Source organism: Macrotis lagotis, chromosome 1 (genome assembly GCF_037893015.1).
Source record: "Macrotis lagotis isolate mMagLag1 chromosome 1, bilby.v1.9.chrom.fasta, whole genome shotgun sequence".
Lineage (NCBI taxonomy): Eukaryota > Metazoa > Chordata > Mammalia > Peramelemorphia > Peramelidae > Macrotis > Macrotis lagotis.
Window position 1 is genome coordinate 536,359,009 of NC_133658.1, and position 21,816 is coordinate 536,380,824.

At 32.6% G+C, this 21,816-nt stretch overlaps 1 protein-coding gene across 7 annotated transcripts in view; it reads right to left on the reverse strand.

Moving 5' to 3' along the window:
* Positions 1-1,229: 1,229 nt before the first annotated feature.
* The window catches only part of ZFX (zinc finger protein X-linked), a 68,780-nt gene continuing 48,193 nt past the window's right edge, over positions 1,230-21,816 (reverse strand). For all 7 annotated transcript variants that reach the window (XM_074214233.1, XM_074214236.1, XM_074214230.1 and 4 more), the window contains 5 exons: positions 10,244-10,393; positions 9,910-10,053; positions 8,965-9,099; positions 8,257-8,397; positions 1,230-7,321 (listed from right to left, as the gene is read on the reverse strand). In XM_074214233.1, the coding sequence (XP_074070334.1) occupies positions 6,138-7,321; positions 8,257-8,397; positions 8,965-9,099; positions 9,910-10,053; positions 10,244-10,393 (1,754 nt within the window). In that variant the 3' untranslated portion in view covers positions 1,230-6,137. The remainder of the gene's footprint in view (positions 7,322-8,256; positions 8,398-8,964; positions 9,100-9,909; positions 10,054-10,243; positions 10,394-21,816) is intronic.

The window sequence follows — 21,816 nt, forward strand, 5'->3', positions numbered from 1 at the left end:
AAACTCCTTACCAGGTTCATTTTATGTGATCCTCCTTCACAAACCCAATATTCCAGAAAAACTGTTCTAGCTATCCCTTGACCTCAACTTCTGTCTAAGCTATCTTTTTATCTCCACCTGCCTATTAAGTATTTTCACCTCATTCATCTACACATTTTACAGTTTTTGTCTTCCTTCAAGGTTGTAGCCACCTATTGCACGAAAACCTTTAAACCCCCAACTGTTAGTAATCTCCTTCCCTCAGTTTATTTGGGTTTTTCTTTTGTTGGGCTTTTTTTTTTGGTCTTGTACTTATTTGGGAATATGCTGTGTTCACAGTCCCTTTCCTTTAATTTCTTCCTTCCCCTCACTGTGAAATTCCCTGGGCTGAAGTATTTATTTTTGGTTTTAACCTGTGTTTCTACTTGTGTGGGAGTCCTGGTGTAGAAACTTTCCCCACTAATGTGGCTCTGTAATTTGTCTTGGGACTCCAGAGATCACTGACTTAGGCAATTTGCATTTGGTGCTAGTATTTCAAAGATAGGATTTGCATCCAGATATTCCTTACCCCAAGCTCTGTCTCTTAAACTATATTCCCTCTTCATGTATTTAAATGCTAACTGAATTCATACTAATATAGTGGGAGGAGAAAAGTGAAGCTGAGATGGGACAAAAAGAACTCAGTAAGATTTTCATACTGATGGTCATTTATATGCACTTACAGTAGGAATCAATCATCCTAAAATTTTTCTAAGCTTCAGGTCTTCTTGAGAATGTCTTTTATTAATATACCTGCACTAAAAGATTTGGAGTGAATAGAAAAGCCAATAGTATTAATTTTTTCAGGACAAGCAAATGAAAATATGGAAAGCAGACTACACTTTGAACAAAAACATGGAGGAGAAAGCTGGGATCTTTGCAGAGATAGCAATGAGAAATGAAATCTTAATTAGTAATGTCTAAAAGAATAAAACTTAAGGTAATATTAAAATGAAAAAATCTGCAAATATTGAATGTAGGACTTCAAAACTTCAAGGATCAGTAATTCCAACATGAGTAATCACTGCACTTATACAAATCTCACATCTTGGGACAGCTAGGTGGCACAGTGGATAAAGCGCCAACCCTGGAGTCAGGAGGACCCAGAGTTCAAATCCAGCCTCAGACACATAACAAATACTTAGTTGGTGGTCTTCCGCAAGTCATTTAACCCCATTGCCTTGCCTAAAAAAAAAAAAAAAAAAAAAAAAATCTCCTCTGTAACTTTCTAGGGTTACTTACAATGGTTGAAAAATTCATCACCAAGTGTATCAACCTGATGATGTCTTCTTTGAAATTAGGTGAGACCTCCTTGGATAGCATTCATTACTAGAACCATGGATGTACCAATTACACACCTGAATGTCATTTGGAATGTTTAAGCTAGTCTCCAGATACTCCACTCATGATGAGAACTCTTCCAATTTGTTACTCTGGTCATCACAATCTCTCATTCATCTCAACTGTTCTACTTGATACATAGAAAAAATTAAGAGTCTATACAGAAAGGAAAACTCACTGAGATAACAATATTGGAAACCTGCACTCAATCTAAAGAAATCATTTGCTATGCACCTACACTTCAAGGGGATGTTGTGAAAATTAAATTCTATGTTGTTTATACAAAGTACATAAGCTATTTTAATATAACATAATATTATTAAAATGACAAAAGTATATTTATACCAAGTTAGGAGTGGAACAATAATCTTACCCCTCTCAGCTCTCTCAAATTTGGGAGCTAAAAACAAATCACCTCACCTTGTTTTCTCACACACAAATATGACTTATCTATAGCCAACACTCTACTAGAATAGCTTAAAACAAAATAGGAATTTATTTACAAACAATAGCAAAGCTGTCAAAAGAACAAGGAACAATATGCAATATGTAACAAATTCAAGAATTACTTTATAAACAAAACAAACAATATATACATGATGGAACATAAAGTAACATAAACCAAAAGGACAAACTTTACCTTGACCTTACCTAAACAATTGCAAGAGGTGGAAAGTATGTTTTATTTTTTTATATAAGAATTTTATGTACCCCTATGGTAGTAAAAAATAAAACAAGCTTTATCTCTACCTTTTACTTAGCTGACCGTCTATACCCTTTAAGGAATGTAACATTATCAGAGGCTAAAATTTATGAAATGGAAGAGATAGTAACCCTTTGATGGACATCAAAACTTATCATCCAAATCATACAAGGTAAGCCTGATGTTCAGATTTTGCAAGCTATCTTTGAACTCTTTTTCATTCTGTTTTCTAATACTTCCTTTTATGTCCCATACTATGAAATGTCAAACTAGTGTTACCAGTTTTCTGCCACTGCTCTAATGTTGCTTTTCCTTTCAAAAATTAAGGGGTGTTGGAGCATTGGGGGAGAGAATAACAGCTGTTAATGATTCTCAAAAGGAAAAAGAGAAATAGACAATTTACAGACTCAAGAGATGGATAGATCTATTTATTAACTGTCATTAAAATGAGTTAACTCAACCCTGGATTGCTATGGTTTTAAGACATTTCATTCACTTCAAATTGTTATTACCATATTTTGTTCCATTTTAACTGTTTCAGATGGTAGTTTCAATTAGATTTCTTCCTTGAATTATTTTCTCTACAATCAGATATTTTATGCATCAGATAAGCAAGGCTCAATTACCACCTTATATTCAGAAATGACTACATTTATTTACTAAACAAGTCACTGAATGTTAGTAATTTTGTCACCTTATTCTTATCTTGTTAGGGTTACTATTTGGACTTTTTGCTAACTTCTTGCTTCAAACTTGACTATGATCTGTCAGTCCTCTATTAGAATAGTCATTTGAAAGAGTGAAACATGTACTGTGGAATGTTTCATGTTTTGGACATAATGAAGACGACCCATGAAATTAAAACACTGATTCAATGAGTTGTAGACTTGAGCAAAAAAAAAAATCTAAACAAACTCACAAACAGTTTTATGGACATTGTGGCACTAGTCTGGACAAAATTTTTCTTCTCTTTATCTTTTACCCTCAATGGCTGCTAAAGAAACAAAATCCTAATTGAAATAAAAATCAACAAATGAATTTCAAGGACATACTCATTAGAGATCTCACCAATTACCTCAAATTTTATAAAATATTACTTGGAAAAAATCACAGAACTAAAAGGATTCTCAATATTTGCATTTGTGTCAAAAATTCAAAGCATGACATTTTGCATCCCAGTACTGCACAAAATGAGTTAAGAAATGGGGAAATGAAAATAATCCACTGTATTTTGTTTATTAGGTTTACAAAAAACTGTACATTTTTCTTAAGAAAAAGCATTAACTTAGTACTGGTATCAAATAGACTAAACATTCATTAACAGGAAAATATTCTGATTTTTATTTTTGCACGTTATTCTCAAGTACACAATTACAATAATGTCACACTTCCCTATATGATTTTCTTTTTATGTATTTTACTTTTTTACAAAGTGTACAGAGAGGGAGGGACATACAATATTTAATAGGATATTTCTACAGAACAATAACTTATATTATGTCCTTGTAAAAATCTGTACCTCTTTAAAACATTTAACTGAAACATCCATTTTATAGCATTTGCTAAGCAAATTGTTTTAAGAATTAAAACTATCCTGTAACTAATGTCAGTACATAACAATAACTACAATTTCATTTTCTCTTTATACAGACGAATACATTTTACAAAATCCACTTGACCAAACCCTTAATTACCTTTTAAAGGTTTCAATATTGTGCTTTAAAAAAAAATTGTGTATGATTCCAGACTATGTAAGAGAAATACAAAGTGTGTAAAGTGTTGTGTTCTTTATCTTTCAGTTTATTTAAAAAAATATAGTTAAAATGGCTACTTTTATACTAATTTCATTTTTACAGCATGTTCTTTCAGTTCTTTTACACTGTTTAAAAGAAAATCAAGATTAACAGGGGAGACTTAAAAAAGATTGTGATGAAAATATTAACATTTAGTTTTCAAGGACAATACTAGACATCAATGGATTACACAACCATATATGACCAATGAAATGTGTTATGTGGAGCAATGTGTTACGAAGGACATTAAAGTACCAGAAAACATCTTAGTTTTGATTACCACCAGTCCAACTTCATAGCAGCCTGAAGTTACACTTACAACTAAATCAACCTAACATCTTGGGGATTTATCAACTATTTTGAAAAATGTAGTATTCTACACAATTCTGAATCCAAATGCTGGGGCTAAAAGTAAAGATAGATGATGAAAGATGAAAATCAGAAAGCAAAGGTAGGACAGAGCAGCATAATAGTTAACAGGCAGCACTGGTATCAAATTTCAAGCAAGGCAATGGAAGAGATTATCTGAAATTTTCAAGAAAATGCCACAAATAGAAGGGAACTGGATTAACTGGCAGTAGCCATTTCTGGGTACATATCTGTATTTCCCTCCCCCATCTCAAAATCCACATTAATTTCAAGCAAATTTAGGTTAAGAATGTCTGGAATCTACTATTTATTACATCCTTGCTTTAGACTGGTTTGAAAATTTCCATTGCAATGAAAGACAAAACAATCAAAGATTAATCATAAAGACCTTAGCTCTTCTTTCTGTATACTTAATAAAGCTGTAATCTTCAAATCAGTGTTGACTATGGTGTTGAACCAATTACATTTTCACCCACTGCAGTTGTTTAAGGTATAATAACTTGAACTTGCTACGGTTATATAGTAATCAGTACCCATTATCTATTGTAGAGATCTAAAGCTCCTTCTTGATACTCTCAGCTTGGTGAGATAGATACATGTGTTCTCTCAAGCTGCTTATATCACAAAACTGAATTTAGTTGTATAAGGATAATAATTACTTTTCTGGAATTATATGAAGCTGAAATATCATGGAAAACATTCTATTTAGATATGTATCATTTCTATTTTGCGATTATTAAAGATATTTTATTGAAAATACCTTTATTCTTTTAAAAATACTATTGTATGTATTTTCTTTCTACTTCTTTACCTGAGGTCTCTTCTCTAAATAGCATGTTTTACAAAATGATCTATCATGTATATCCCTGGATTTTTCAAAAATTTAAAGTAAATTTAAGTATTTTTAGTTTGAAATTTTTAACTCAGCCATTGTCTTAGGGTGTGTGTATAAACGTGTAAAATAAATAATACACACAGATATATGTATACATAAAATTTGGGGTACACTTACATACAAAGTTACAAACTATTCTATGAGCCATAGGAATGATCTCTCAAATTCCAAAATTCAGTCAGTATTATTTCATTTGTAGTATACAACCATTCCAAGACAAAAAAAGCACAGATGGAATAGCAACAGAGTAGTTATGAGCAAAAATCTTCAGGATGACATTTTAAAAGTTTGTTGTGCTGACAAAAGATGTAAATACTCCAAAAAAAGCCCCAATTTTTTTCTGCTAAAAATTAAAAATTTAAAAACAACCACAGCTTTTTCATTCAGCAATGTTACAGACTTAAAAGCTTAAATGTAAAGTTCTGTTGTCACGTGATCTTAAGATATTAAACAAGACAATTAAATGAGTTCCATATTATGACAGCTAGATCTGACAATAAAATCTCCCATATATATTTATATATGTATATATATATATATTAGATGTGTCTATGACAATTTCATCATGAGCAAATGCAAATTACCTTTAAAATTTGTGACACAAATGAGTCAACATGAACACTTTGCGAGTTACCAATCTTAAATTACCTTTAGTTAAATGGTATTAGGTGAGTACCAACAAGGTAAGCAAGGTAAATATTTAAATAAATATAAAAACTACTAGGATTGAAAGATTCAGTATAGAGGCAGGGATTACTTTATTAAATGCAACTTTATTGTTGCCATCTTTTCCTCATTTATTAAACAAACTGAATAGAATCCAGAACACGCTATTGAACAAAATGTAAAAAAAAAAAAAAAAAAACCAACTAGAAGCAATAATCCTATTTGTATACAGCATAAATCAATGCACAGTATTTTTTTTTGTAATCACAACTGATTGGCTTTAAAATGAATTGACTGTCTCAAGGCCAATATCCTTTACAATTCCACTCCACATAAGTCAGTGAAATAATTTTTATGGTAGTCCAACATCTTTATGATGCCGCATGATGTGCTGGTTCTTTTCTGAGGGTCTCCGAAACCCTTTCTTGCAGTACTCACACCGATGAGGATAGTCTTTTGTATGAATGGAAATGACATGCCGCTTAAAGCCCGAGGCATCTGTAGTGCTATACTCACAGTACTCACACTGGTAAACCTTCCTGCCACTATGCGTCTTCATATGTTTTTTGAGCTCGTTTTGCTGCCTGAACCCTTTCCTACATCTCTTACACCTAAATGGAAGATCCTTTGTGTGAACAGAGAGAATGTGGCGACTCAGAACAAATGGATCTGCAATCTTAAAGTCACAATGTCTACACTGGTGCATTTTTTTACCCTTGTGGGCAGCCACATGTTTCTTGAGTTCAGAAGGCCGGTGGAAGCCTTTGTCACACATGTCACACTTGTGGGGGTAGTCCTTTGTGTGAACTGAAATTATGTGTCGTTTTAAATCGCTTGAGTTCGAGCTCTTGTGGTCACAATGCAAACACTGATGTGTTTTGCTTTCTTGGTGGATAAGGGCATGCTGCTGCACCTCTTTGGTATCTGAGAAAGTCAGAAGACAAATCTCACACTTGAATGGCATCTCTTTACTATGTTTAGTCTTAACGTGAGTTTTCAAGTTAGAAGAGTCAGCAGACCTATATTCGCAGTACTGGCATTGGTATGGTTTCTCTCCAGTATGAATACGCATGTGTTTCTTGAGCTCCGACGGGTGACGGAAACCTTTGCCACATTCCACACAAATATGAGGAAAGTTCTTGCTGTGGACAGCCAGAAGGTGACGGTTCAATAAACCTTGTTCCGCTGTCTCATAATCGCAAAATTTACACTTGTGCATTTTGTTGGCTCCTTTTTCCTTATGCACCATTTTATGAGTAAACAATGCTCCAGCATGAGAAAAATGTTTCCCACATTCATCGCATTCAATTGCCTTTTCAGTTTTGTTGGTCAGCTTGTGGCTCTCCAGGTGGTTGTGTAAACTAATTTTCTTATTAGTAGTGTAATCACAGTCTGTGCATCGATATTTTTTCTTGGTAAGGTGCTCTGGATGGTTTTTCATATGCCTCTTCAAGAATCCTCTAGATTTAAACTTCTTCCCACAAATCATGCAAGGATAGACAGTCAATGGATGACCATCGGGGCCAATAATTATTGCTAAGGAGAAAGAAAAGAGAAAAAATTATGAACATTAAAATATTTCTTTAAAAGTATTTAAATTATATGTTCTACAGATTACTAGTCAAATGCAAATTACATTTAAGATATTTTCTCTACAATTCTTCAAAACTCAAGACACATGGACACAGCTTTTTCTTCCATTTTCCCTAGGTATTGCCCCATAACCTTCCAATAGGTAAAATGACAGTAGCTCAAAATATCAATTGAAACTTATCCCAATGTTGAGATCTACCAAATCAGATCCCCAAAAAAGATAATTATATATTACTTATCCACATTTCTGTTGCATTCTTTCCAAACTGTCATTTAAATTAGATTTAGCAGAGCTAAAAATAAACTTATTAAAAAGCCATGAATTAAAAGACTTTAAATATTCCTGCAAAAAACATTACATTGAATGTCACTTTCATACTTAGACCGTCATAACATGATTTCTTATTTCTTCTTTTTTATATAGGCTATGTTATAAGTCAGGCCTAGAAGAGCTGAAGAAATGTACCTCCCACATTTCTTTATAGAACTGTGGGTCCATAAGTGTAGCATATTCATATGCTGGCATTTAAGATTAGCCTTGCCATACTGTTTTCCATTTAAAAAAAAAAAGAAACTTTGTTATAAGACCCTTATGTGACCAGGGAGGGATATATTCAGAAATAAACATGATGTAAAAACAATAAATTTCTAAAAAATGATGGAGATGGAGGGAAATTTTTCATCTACATTAGAATCAGTTGAGTTAATAATTCTTCTTTCTCTCTTCATCCTGGAGTTACCTTGCATTTTCAAATTTAACATACAAACCTATGTTTTCTGGTATTCCACCCAAGGTCACACTCTTCCTTTTACCTAAGGAATCACTATCAAATCCCCAGAGAATGAACACTGCATTAATCATGTTACCAACTCCTCACCTGTTTGGTACTGCCTGGAATCAGGTCTTCTCCTCTTCTTTGGTTTTTGTTTTGCCAGTCTGCCAAGTCCAGCAGACTCATCTATGTGCAAGAGGGCACTTGCAGTGCCATTCCGGTTTTCAATTCCATCAGTATTATTACCTAACAATGCGCATTAAAAACAAAATTATACAGTATTATCACTTTGAAGACTATTTGTATTATGGATTCTTTATTAATCAAAATTCATTAAAACAGCCATGAGCCTCATGAATGACAGAAATTTCCCCATCCTAAATAATGAGTTTTTAGAATTTCTGGTGGGGGGGGTGATGGGGGGGGGTCTAGGAAACTCCTAGTTGTCATTTAAAAAAACACATTACAGCATTTTGCCCCATGGAATCCCTTGTTGTCTCCCAAAATTGTAAAGCCACAGGGCAGATATTATCAAGATGGAAATTTTCAGCTTGGAAGTCTGTGTACTTCTTGCAGTACTTCCTTCTACGTAATATAGACATGAAGGAAATTCCTGTTAAAAATAGAGACAAAAAGTAGACTTTATAATCTTCCTCTATCCTTGCTGAAATTAAATAACCTTTATAGGCACTGATATTTTAGCTTTCTGGGACTTACACCACAAAGAGGATTCTCTGAATGTGCACACATCTTTATAGAAAAATCACCAGCTTTTTAAATTACCAGGTCTTGAAGAGTTTTCATGTGACTTACCATAGGCTGCTGCCCAAGCTATTGGCATGAAAGTTTTTATTTCCGTATCATCAATTTGTTGTTCATGTGCCACTGCTGCATCTTCCTCACCAACAATTACTTCCATATAAACTTCATCAGCAATTTCTGCAACATCTAAAAAATAAAGACTAAGGATTAAAAAAATTTACCATAAGCAGATCTCTAAAGATCTGTAGGAAGACAGGTAAAATATGGAATAGTAATAAGCACTGAAATGAAAATCTGAAGGCACAGATTCTATACAATTACCCTCCCAAGGACTCATTCTGTACCTGAAAGGGAGTGATTTTGCTTTTCTAAGACCTCAGTTTTCTCATCTATAAAATCAAGGAACTGGATTAGCTAATCAATTAGACCCTTCTTTTAGTATTAATAATGTATGAGGTACATATATAACTTATGTCACTTATGTCTCTTTCCTTTTTTTTTTTTTTTTTTTTTTTTTTTTTTTAGTTTTTTGCAAGGCAATGGGGTTAAGCGTCTTGCCCAAGGCCAAACAGCTAGGTAATTATTATTAAGTGTCTGAGGCCAGATTTGAACTCAGGTACTCTGGACTCCAAGGCCAGTGCTCTATCCACTGTACCACCTAGCTGCCCCCATCTCTTTCCTTTTCTAACAGTCTATGAATCAAAATCTTATATATTAACATTTTTCATTTTAATATAGCTTTATATTAACAAAGAAAAAAATGAAGCTCAAATTACAATTATGACCTGGTCTTTTTATATTAAAAGTCTGCCACCCTCTATAAAATTTTAGGCAAATAAAGAAAAGCTTCATAGAGCATTTTTATTTCCTAGCTTTTGAAGGCACATAAACTTATCTACAATTGGTGTTGCTACTATTACTGTCAAATATCAACAAAATTTTAAAAGTCCTAAAAATTATAAAAAACTTTCTCCCACAAAAAGGCCACCTACTTACTTAAATCTTCATCTTCTTGCTGAGAGTCATTTACAGTCATGTAAACCATCTTTTCCCTTGGAACACGAATACTGCTACTCTGATCAAGTAGTCCAACTCCATGATCATTTTCAGGTTCACTCTCCACAATATCCACTGTACCACCTAATGGGAATAATTAGAAAATAAAATACTTATTTTCAAATTTATATTTATTTAGCTATAGTATCACATTAGAATATTTTGTTCAAAGCACTGTTCTTTCATTGAAACATTATTTCATAAAAAAATAAAGAGACAAGATTTAAGAAATTGGGTTAAGGTATATATACTATAGGGTAAAATTTCATCTTACCTAAATCATCTTCTCCAGGATCAGCCTTAAAAATATAAACTTTGATGACTTCAGGACAAGTGCCATCTACTTTACATGGGTCAATTTCAGATTCAGCATCCATGGTGATTTCAGAAGAGACATCATGTTCTATCTTCCCAGCATCATCCACTACAAAAGTAAAATTGTAAAACAGGGCAAGTAAAACTAGATTTCAATGAAGCTGATAATAACAGAACCACAAATGGAAAAGATGTGGTTTTCTAGAAAACTAAAAGTGGGGAAAAAATATCTAGTCCCTCCCCCTAATGTAACAAAAATTATTTTATAATACTTAACACTAAAATTCTGACCAATCACAACCTGAATGCAGTAATGAGGTCAGAAAAAACAAAACTATTTTCTCTGTCTTACTCATAACCATTTGGTTAAATTTGCTTTTGAATATTAACAGGTCCTAAATAAAACCTTTGTGAAAAAGTTTGATTGTTTATAATATTAAACAGCTAAACAAAATTCAATTTATTCAGAAAGAATTAAAAGTAATATTATTATCACCTTCTAATGTATTACCAAAACTCTTTAAAGACTCCTAACAAAAAACCATGACAAAAACACATTTATTTAGGTAATATTCTTGGTGAACTTAAGGATAAAGCAAATAAATAAAGACTGATGGTGTTTGTGTTCAATATCTAACTCATGGGCATCCAACTTTTTAGCTCTTCTGGGCTGTATCACCCAAAAGTTTGTCAATGGTTACATAATATAATTTTTTTTTGATGAGGCAAAAGAGGTTTATTCTCATTTTGTACAAATGTTTTTCTTTACATTAATAAAATATATCCGTTTACAAGTAAACAAAATACCCCTCCCCCATAAATATAGATAGACTTGCTTGGGCAAAAAAGTAAAGGGGGCATAATATAATTTAATATTGATTTATGACTACAATGCAACCCATATTTCCAATAGGTATAATAAAATATAATAATGCAATAAATTTTGATTATGAGAGTTGCATGTGGCCCATGGACTGTGAATTGGACACCCCTACTCTAAAGTAATTAATTAAAAAAAAAATTCAACAAATTTTCCCTCTGGCATATATATAAAACTAACTAGATAACTATTAAGTAATATATTTGCTTAAATGGTTGTTCCAAAGAGTCATTGATTTCATTGATACGGGTACTTCCTCCAACAAGAGAGATCATAGAAGCCTTCATACTTGAGTAAAAGCACATGTTCCTTATGAATTCCTATAAGCCTGAAAGAAAAATTATCTCCTGGTGATCAACCTTCAGGTGAACAGCATTTATGAATTTTGTTGAATGTTCTTCAGAGTACAGACTCTCAATCTCTCATCTATACTTTAAGCCTTTCTAGAATATGATTCAATCGTACCTCCTTTGAGATTGATAGATGAGTTACCTCTATACCAGGGTGATGAATAAGAATATTTTTCTCTCATGTTTTATTTGTCTATAGGGTCCATATTATTCTGTGGCTTGATTGATCAGCATAATAAAATTATCTCCTACCAAAAGTAACCAGAAGATTTCAATACGAATAGAAACTCTCTCTTCTCTTTGGTCTCTACAAGGACATGAATAAGAATGTCTCTAGTGAATATGTCTCCCATCTAAAACTTAAGAGAGCATTTAAGGTTGGATTTTGCTCTAGAGTTAAATGATCCATTATTAATATTAATCTTTTGGGTTTTTTTATGATGTTTGTGCACAAACATGTATGAACAAATACATTGTTATGGTCAATGTGATCACCAAAATTATATGCTGTCTGAGAAAAATCCCACAATTCCACAAACACAGGCAATCATATGAATATCAACTAACTACACAAGATTGGTAGTTGAGTGATTTATGTTCACTGTTTTAAAATAAATTGGAACCTAGACAGATATAATATAGAAAAAAGAGTGATTTGAGAAATAGGGAATGATGTGAACAAAGGTTTTAACAATATATTTAAGGAGGTCCTATGGAAGAGCAATCAAAGGGAAGTTAGAAATGTATGAAGAAAAAAATATTTTAGGAATGAGGAATGATGTAAACAAAGACCCAGAGTAGGGAAAGCATGGGGGTAGCTAGGTGACAGAGTGGATAGGGCACTGGTCTGGAGTTAGGAGGACCTGAGTTCAAATCCAACCTCAGATACTTAATAATTACCTAGCTATGTGACCTTGGGCAAGTCACTTAACTCCACTGCCTTGCAAACAAAAAAGCAAAAAAACCCAAAACAGTGGGGAAAACATTGAAAAGGCTTCCAACTTGCAGCAGAACTAAAAGTCAGTAAAAGAAAGTTATAGAGGCAGATTTCAGATTAATATAAGAATTAATTATAACAACTGGAATTATATTTTTAAAATAAAACAAAAATTGGTGTGCCTCCCAAGCACTGGAAGTGTTCAAGAGAGACTAGATGACCTCTTAGGCCCCAACTCTGGAATTCTATGAAATCTGAGAAATAATGCAATCTTCTGTCAGTTGTGAGAGCCTATGAAGATATAGCCTTCATAGAATAATCATATGTGTTATTTGGTTAGGCTGCGGCTTCACTTTAAAGTCTCATTAATGAGGTGTCAAAGGTCCAAATGTGCTAAGAATTATCAACCAACCTATTTTGTACAGTGATGATCAATCTGGTTCATTTCAAATCAACTCCCTATTCTCCCTCTTGTTTTATTTTATAAATGTTTTGGTGATGATGATATGACTTAGTTATAGCTCACATCAAGCTTTTGGTAGGCTCATTTTCACCTCTGCCACTTTCCAATCTTTTTTGAGGTAAAGACATTTAAAATCTCCCATTTCTATTGATCCACTGATCCTACAGGATGACAGGGAGTTGAACATTTTACATGAAAAAATGAGACTTAGAGAGTTTAAATAACTAGTCCAATGTCTAGTATCACTATCCTAATTGTTTTGTATTAAGATATCAAATTATTTGACTGACTGAGGCAGTTTCTAAGCTCTCCTGGCCTTCTTATGGCAACTATTTTATATAAATCGAGTTTCTCCAAGAATACAGATAATCAAAGTTATTGTCTTTATTTTACTCCATCTCCCATTTTTCAGATTCAACAGCTTACTTAAAGTCAAAATTCTTAAAATTTCATGTTCCTTTCTTCTTGCATCTGGTTTATTATAACTTTTATCTCTTCTCTCACCAACTGATGATTCAGCAGAATACTGTCCAGTTGATTCTGAAATGACCAGCATGTCGGTAATCTGTCATACCCTTTCTTTTGAGATACACAGTCATTTTCATTTTTCAAATTACATTTAGTGTCTCTTAAATCCAGATACAGTCAACTATAATTTTTCTTGAAAAAAATTATTCAGGATACACTGAGAAAACTAATTCAGGTCTCAAGAATTAATCCAAAAACCATATTTTCTATCAATGTCTAAATAGTTTTTGTTGTCCTTCACACCCCAAAGAAAGTAAGTACTTGAGCTTAAAAGGAAGCTAAGGATTCTTCAGAGTGAATTAAAGTTAAGAAGGGAATGCATTCCAGGAATGGGGGGGGGGGGGGGGGAGGAGGAGAGAATAGTCTACACACAAAGGCATGGAGATAGGAGAAGGAATGTTGAATTTTAAAAACAGTAAGAAAGCCAATATAGCTAGAACACAGTGATGGAAGGAAGGTAAATAGTTTTAAGGAAGGTAAATATGAACTAATAAGGTTGGAAAAGTAGACTGGTATTGTTAAGGACTTTAGAAGTTAAACAGAGAGGGGTAGCTAGGTGGCATAGTGGATGGAGCACCAACCCTGAAGTCAGGAGGAACTTGAGTTCAAATTTGGCCTCAATTACTTGATACTTACTAGCTATGTAACCTTAAACAAATCACTTAACTCCACTGCCTCACACACACAAAAAAATGGTAATACTATAAAAGTCATTTCAGCTTTAGCGTTATATCAAGTTACTAAAGGGATGCTTTACAGAACTCAATAAAATAAGAAATTTCATTTCAAAAAACAAATCCTGGAATATCAAAAGGGAAATAATGCAGTTTATGATAAAACAAGAGATGGAGAACATTAAAAAATGCAAAAAGGATAATTTTGATTAAAGAAAAACATTTTGCACAAATAAAACGCAATATCAGAAGGAATGAAGATAGCTGGAAAACAATTTTCACAGCTAGTATGTCTGATAAATGGCTCATTTGTAAAATATATAGAAAACTGAGTCAAATTTTTTAATACAAGTCATTCCCTAATTGACAAATGGTCAATCATATGGACAGGTAATTTTCAGATGAAGAAATGAAAGCTCTCTATAGGCATATGAAAAAATATTCTAAATCATTATTAAAGAAATGCAAATTAAAACAATGCTGAGGGGGGCAACTAGGTGGCACAGTGGATAGAGACTGGCCCTGAAGTCCAGGAGATCTGAGTTCAAATCCAGCCTCAGGCACTTAATAATAATTGCCTAAGCTGTGTGACCTTGGGCAAGTAACTCTTTAACTCCATTGCCTTAAATAAATAAAATTTAAAAAAAAAACACTTGATACCCATCATACTGACTAAAATGACAAAAAAGGAAAATGATAAATGTTGGAGGAGATGGAAGAAAACTGCAACACTTAAAACACTGTTGATTGAGTTGTGAACTGATCCAAGCTCTCTGAAGAACAATCTAGAACTATGCCCAAAAGGCAATAAAGCTCTGTATAATTTGATCCAACTATACCAATTCTAGCTCTGATTTCCTAAAGAGGTCATAAAAAAAGGGAAAAGGTCCATGTGTTCAAAAATATTTATAGCAGTTCTTTTCATAGAGCCAAAAGATTTGAAAATTGAGGGAAGGTCAATCAACTGGGGAATGATTGAACAAACTGTGGTATATGAATGTGATGGGAGTCATCCTCCTGACTCCAAGGCCATGGCTCTATCCTCTGTGCCATCCAGCCACCCAAAAGTGATGGAGCACTATTATTCTGAAAGAAATCATAAGCAGGCTGACTTCAAAAAAGACCGGAAAGACTTACATAAACCAATGCTGAGTGAAGTGAACAGAACCAAGAGAACAATGTACACATGAATAGCAACACTGTGAGATGACCAACTATAATGGACTTAGCCCCTCTCAGCAGTTCAGTGATCAAGAACAATTCTAAAAAATTAGGGAGTTAGAATTCACATCAAAGCATATCATTTTCACTCTTTTTATAACCTATTTTCTTATTTTTTCTCCTGTTTCCCCCCTCCTTAATTTGATTTTCTTCTCTCACAACTTAGACTAATACAGAAATATGTTAAATATGACTACTCATGTATAACCTATATCAGAGTACTCACTGTCATGGGGAAGGGAATGAAGGGAGGTGGAAAAATGTTGAACTCAAAAGTTTACAAAAGATGAATGTTGAAAACTATCTTTTGCATGCAATTGAAAAAATAAAATAACATTAAAAGAAAATAGAGGATAAACCACAAAAAAAAAGTGCAATAATGAAATGAAATAGGAATGAAACAAGGAACAGCACTTCCAGACCTGAAACTATATTATAAAGCAGTAGGCATCAAAAAATCATGAACCGAATGAAAAAATAGACCAAAAAAACAATCCAAAGGAGAATCAGAAACAATGGAATTCAATGTTTGATAAACTGGAAAATGTATAAATTATTCAAGAAAGAACAATCAACTTGATAAAAAAAAATTCCTGGAGAAACTGGAGGTATTCTAGCAGAAATTAGGCTTGGACCAACACCTTAAGCTATATTACATAAATTACAAATGGTCACAGGACATTAATATTTAAAAATATACCATGAAGAAAAGATTATCTGTCTTTACAGTTATAGGTAGAAGATGTATTCTTAACAAGATAGAAGAAATTAGGAAAGAAAACTTTATATGAAACACCTATATACCTAAATACACACATACACACACACAAAACCAAAAGTCATTCCTCAATAGTTAAGTGGTTAAAGGATGTATTATTTTCAAAATAAGAACTGTAAATCATTTAACAACCATATAAAAGAATAACTAAACTCACTAAAAATAATAAAAAAACCAAACAACCTGGGGTTTCACCTTTTTATGCTGTAAATTGGAAAAGAATGGAATTTTAGACAATGTTAGAATTTGAATTTGACCCTAGAGGCTGTTTGATAACTCTGAAGCACAAAATTGATGAGGTCAAACTTTTTGTGAAGACTGGGGGACGATAAATGAAGAGAGAGACTGGGAAAATAATTAAGAGGCTATTGCAGGTTTCATACCCCTCGACAGCTCCCTCCATGTCAGTATCAATCCATTCAATTCATGACTGACTATCCTTTGAGTAACAGTCATACAACTAGCTTTGGAACCACCTAATTGTACATTAAGCCCCTCTATTTTGACCCCAAGGAAATCAGCAGACTGTCAAATGCCTTCCTAAAACTTAGCTAAAATAACCCAGAGAATTTCTCATAAACTTCTAAAAAGGAAATGAGATTAATTTGGCATGATCCTAGATGAAATTATGATGTTCTTTTTGGTCATTACTTCCTTTTTTAGTTTGATAATGCTTAAATTTTTGTCAGGAACCACAGTTACATTTATCAGCTTATCATTTACAGACTCATTTGCTGGAGGGAGGAAAAAATGGGAACATAACCAAAGATCATGCAATGGGTAGCTCAACCATCATATCTAGTTCTCTCAGGTTACTACTACTCTTTAAAAGTAGGCTTTTTTGTTTGTTTTTTTAAATCTATATAGCTCCCAGCAAATGCATTTAATTAGTTAACAAGGGAAGAAAATATCTTCAGAACTTTGACTGTACTGTTTATAGATTTTTTAGGATAAGTAGAGAACTAAGCAATTCATTTCTTAGTAAAATAATACCTCATTTTCCTGAAAGTAGAGCTGGGATGTTCTGTATAAATGAGACAACCAGAAAACTGAACATTATTAAATATTTTAATTAACCTAAATCTCTTAATTATAATGGTTTTTGATGGAAATTTTTCTAAAGTATTCTAATCTGCCTTAGGATACAGGATAATTTTAATAATTTTTCTTCTTTTTTGGCAGACTTAGAATCTTATCATTTTGGACAGGTATCATTTGTTAATATACTAATAGCTACAGACAGGAATCTTGTTTTAGATGGTGTGAGACAAAGGACTGAATGCATTATCACTTTTACTATCCTTGGACTTCTTAGCATTATTAAAATATTGTTATTTCTATATTATTAATACAATAATGTCCTATCTTAACTTCCTTACCTGGCATCAAACCATAAACATGGCATTACTTTTGTTGATTAGGTGTGAATTCTAAGTATTTGTGAATGTCATAAGCTACCACATATGAACTCTAATCACAATTAGAAAAATATACATCTTCAGAGAAGATATCAGGAAGCAGTTTTCTCAAACAATTCATAGGATCATAGATGTTAGCCTAAAAGAATAGTTATTTGCATTGCCAGATGAAGTTAATAAAAGCTTCATAAAATATACAAAAAAGTTATTAATAAAAATATTTTTAAAAAATAAAAACCCATAAATTCTGGGAAACTAAAATGAATGGAAAATAAAGAAAAGTTCTATATAACTTGTAGTTATCAACTTACCCTAGAAAGTATTATTAAGACAAATTCACACAAATTGATCAAGAAAGCTTAGGTGGTTTTTTTAATGTAAGAAATTTAGCATAAAACTCAATATTCCTAAAAACAAAGTCCTAGTTTCACCTCACTCCTCAGAAAGTGGTAAAGATAACAAAAGGGAGAAATGAAGGCAATTTTAAGAGAGGTTCTAACTTGAAAGGCATAATAGTGATATTCTTACCAGAGGTGTTGAGACATTTTTCTAATCCAGTAAGCTTACTGATTTCTTTTTGCTTCTCTATACTTACTTGTTCTAGGAAAAAAAAAATTGGGGATAGTGGAGATAGATGGGTAGTTACAGAAAAGTCAAAGAAGCTAATTTGAAAAACTCTGAAGTAACTTCCAAATAATGAAGTTACAGAATTTGGGGGATATCCTCCTAGAAACATGTTCTATTCTTTTTTGTTTTAATTTTTTTTTTTTTTTAGTTTTTGGTTTGGTTTTTTTTTGCATGGCAGTGGGGTAAGTGGCTTGCCCAAGTCCACACAACTAAGGTAATTATTAAGTGTCTGAGGCCGAATTTGAACTCAGGTATTCCTGACTCCAGGGCTGGTGCTCTAGCCACTGTGCCACCTAGCCGCCCCAACACATTCTATTTCTTACTAAATATGCTTATAAGTATTTTAAAAGTTCTGAGTTTCTTAATACTTAATAGGAGCTTTCCTTCATGAGCAAATATTTTTATTCCTGTTCTCAATCAAATCCAAAGAAAGAAAAAAATGGGAGACTAAACATAAATGGCATGTAGATAATCCCTTTCAAAAACTATTTCTGGAATAAAACTATTGATTCATAATAAATGAATCAAAGGTCTTAAGATTTTATTTGCTTGTGTTTTGATATAACTTTGTAAACCTCTATGTAGCAAATATAGTTTATTTATGAAAAAATAATTGTTATTTTTTCTTTTGCATTTTAAACTCTAAAATGTCTTTCTTTTCATATTGAAGGTTCAAAAGTTAAGGAATCCCTTACCTAAATATTGCCTAATAATTCTTACAAATCTACTTCAGGCTATATGAAACAATTCACTTGACTATTATCACCCCAACAGATAAAAGAGTATAGATGTATTAAATATAAAAACTGACAGAGAAACAAGCCTGAAGTGTCAGGAACTAATGAGAATTAAAGATTGATCAGAGGTGAACTTAAAGCAGTTCTGAAGTAAAAAAGTAGGTAAATGAGATTTAAATGACATATGATTTTCCAGGTAGCCTATAAAGAAAGATATTTTGTTACTGTAATTCTCAAGATTTCTTTCTCTCTAATAGCCCTGATAATGGAATGAGATTTATCACAAACCTTTTTTTTTACTACTACCTATAATTCTTTTTAACACGTAATTGGCAAATGTTTTAGAATATGCCTAAGTCTGTTTTGTGATATCACTAAAAGAGAAAGCAGATATCCTTTGATAAAAGTGACATAGTCATAAAAAGTGTTTTCATTTAGAGATAAAGCTTTCCCCCTCCCTGGACCCCTCTTTGAATAAATGAAATATATAAAAACTTGATTTTGCAAAATATAAACTAGAATATCATGGCTTTTTATTAAAAGATGCATACCAGTATTTCTTAAATAAGCACCTTCCATTTGGCATCTTTAAATTTACAAATACATTTTTGGAAACAATTATTATCTCTCCATTTTCATAGCTAACATTATATAGCTTTTAAGATGCTCCAAGCTCTTTACATATTTATCTTATTTGATCTTTACAAAAACCCTGTGAAGTAGGCATTATTATTATCACTCCCATTTGAAAGATAAGGAAACTGGGTGGGAGTGATTTGTAATTTGACCAGAGGCACATACCTAGTAAGATATCAGGTATGGGATTCAAATTCAGGTCTTCTTAACTCTAAATCCAGTGCTCTATCCAATTCATCAAGTTGTCTTCATATTTTTCTTGAAGTGACAATTTTGGGAGAAGAAAGCAATGCACTAGTTTGGCAGAAATTAGAGAACATAGCATCTTACCCGATCAATGACAAGATGCTCCAAATGAATATATGTCCTAAACATAAAAAGTTACATAGTAAAGAAATGGGAATAGCTATGGTAATATTCTTAACTGAACAAAGGACAGAAGTGATCATAATGGTGAAAAAATAAGACAATTTAGATTAAATAAAACTTGAAAGCTTATTTTTGCATTAACAAAATCAATGTAGCTAGAAGAGAATGTTGAATGGACAAAAAAATCTTTGCATTAGATATCTGTGAAAAGTCCTATTAGGAATGAGACAAAAAGATATATAGAGAGAATTGACACAAATATGCAACATCAAGTGCATTCTTCAATAGATGTAACCAGTGATTATGAACAGTTTCAAATGAAGAATTGCAAATAGTCAACAACCATATGAAATATTAATCACAATCACAAAAAACAGTAACACAAAAACAACTGAGTTTTTAACTTCATACCCATCAAAAAAATGGCCAAGATAATAAAGCCCAGGAATAGTGGATGTTAAAGGAGCTATAGGAAAATAGGGACACTAACATATAGCTGGTAGATGTGAACTGATCCAACCATTCTAGAAAGCAATTTAGAAATATTTGAAATAACTGACTTCTGGCCTACTGAACACTATTTACTGGTTCTTTAAAAAAAAATGGCTAAAAAAATGGCATTTAATTATGTGGTAATATCAGGAGAAATTCAAAGAAACATGGTAAAACTTAAAGTCAAACAGACTAAAGAAAAGAGGACCAAGAGAATATTAAATAATATTAAAATAATATTAATTATAATATTAAAAAAGTTAAACTTAAGTGAATTCTAATAAAGAATCCTAGAAAACTGATTCAAAAATATCATTTTCCTCCTTTCCATAGAGAGGTAGATTGTCACATCCAGTTGCTACATAGGATGCTCTATGTTAGAAGAAAGGAAGGGTTCATTGGGATGAGAGGACAGAGATTAAAAGAATAACTAGATTAAAAATAAAACAGCAAACATTTATATAAAAAAGCCAGAGGCACATTTACAATAACATGTGAAGTTATTTTTGCTTTAGAATGATACTTCTTTCCCAGAGAATATGGTTATTAATGATTATGTGAATGTTTTAGTGAAGAGCAAATTTAAAAAAGGCAGGATTTTAAGAATAAATGTACTAAATACAACAGTGGTGCATGTCCAAAATATGTATACTTCTAAGAATGGCAGAACATATTTAGTTTTGGGGGTTTTTTTCAGGTTTTTGCAAGGCAAACGGGGTTAAGTGGCTTGCCCAAAGCCACACAACTAGGTAATTATTAAGTGTCTAAGGCAGGATCTGAACTCAGGTAACTCCTGACTCCTGGACTGGTGCTCTATCCACTGCGCCACCTAGCCGCCCCTCAGAACATATTTAAATGGAAATGCAGCAACTCATCTTCTACATTTATTTGTGAAACCTAAGCAATAATAATCAAGGCCTAGAAAAAAAATAAATTTTCAAAAAAAGAATTAACTATTAAATGAATACAATAGTTATTGTGTATATCTAAAATAGAAGCTATTTTATACCACATGGAAAGAAGAAACAGGTTAATAAGTTTCCCCTAAAGATGAAGTACTATCTATTAGGAAACCATAAAAAAAATCTTTAAAGTATTATCTGAGGGACGGCTAGGTGGCGCAGTGTATAGAGCACCAGCCCAGGAGTCAGGAGTACCTGAGTTCAAATCCGGGCTCAGACACTTAATAATTACCTAGCTGTGTGGTCTTGGGCAATCCACTTAACCCCGTTTGCCTTGCAAACACCTAAAAAAAAAAAAAATTTTTAAAAAAATTTTAAAGTATTATTTTAACAAGATCGGATAAAATTTAGAAGTCATTACATTTAAAAATAATAATGGCCACGTATAATGATAGTTATATATCTACCATCAAGACTATACCCACCACCAAGAATGAAGTCTGAAACAAGAGAACCATTC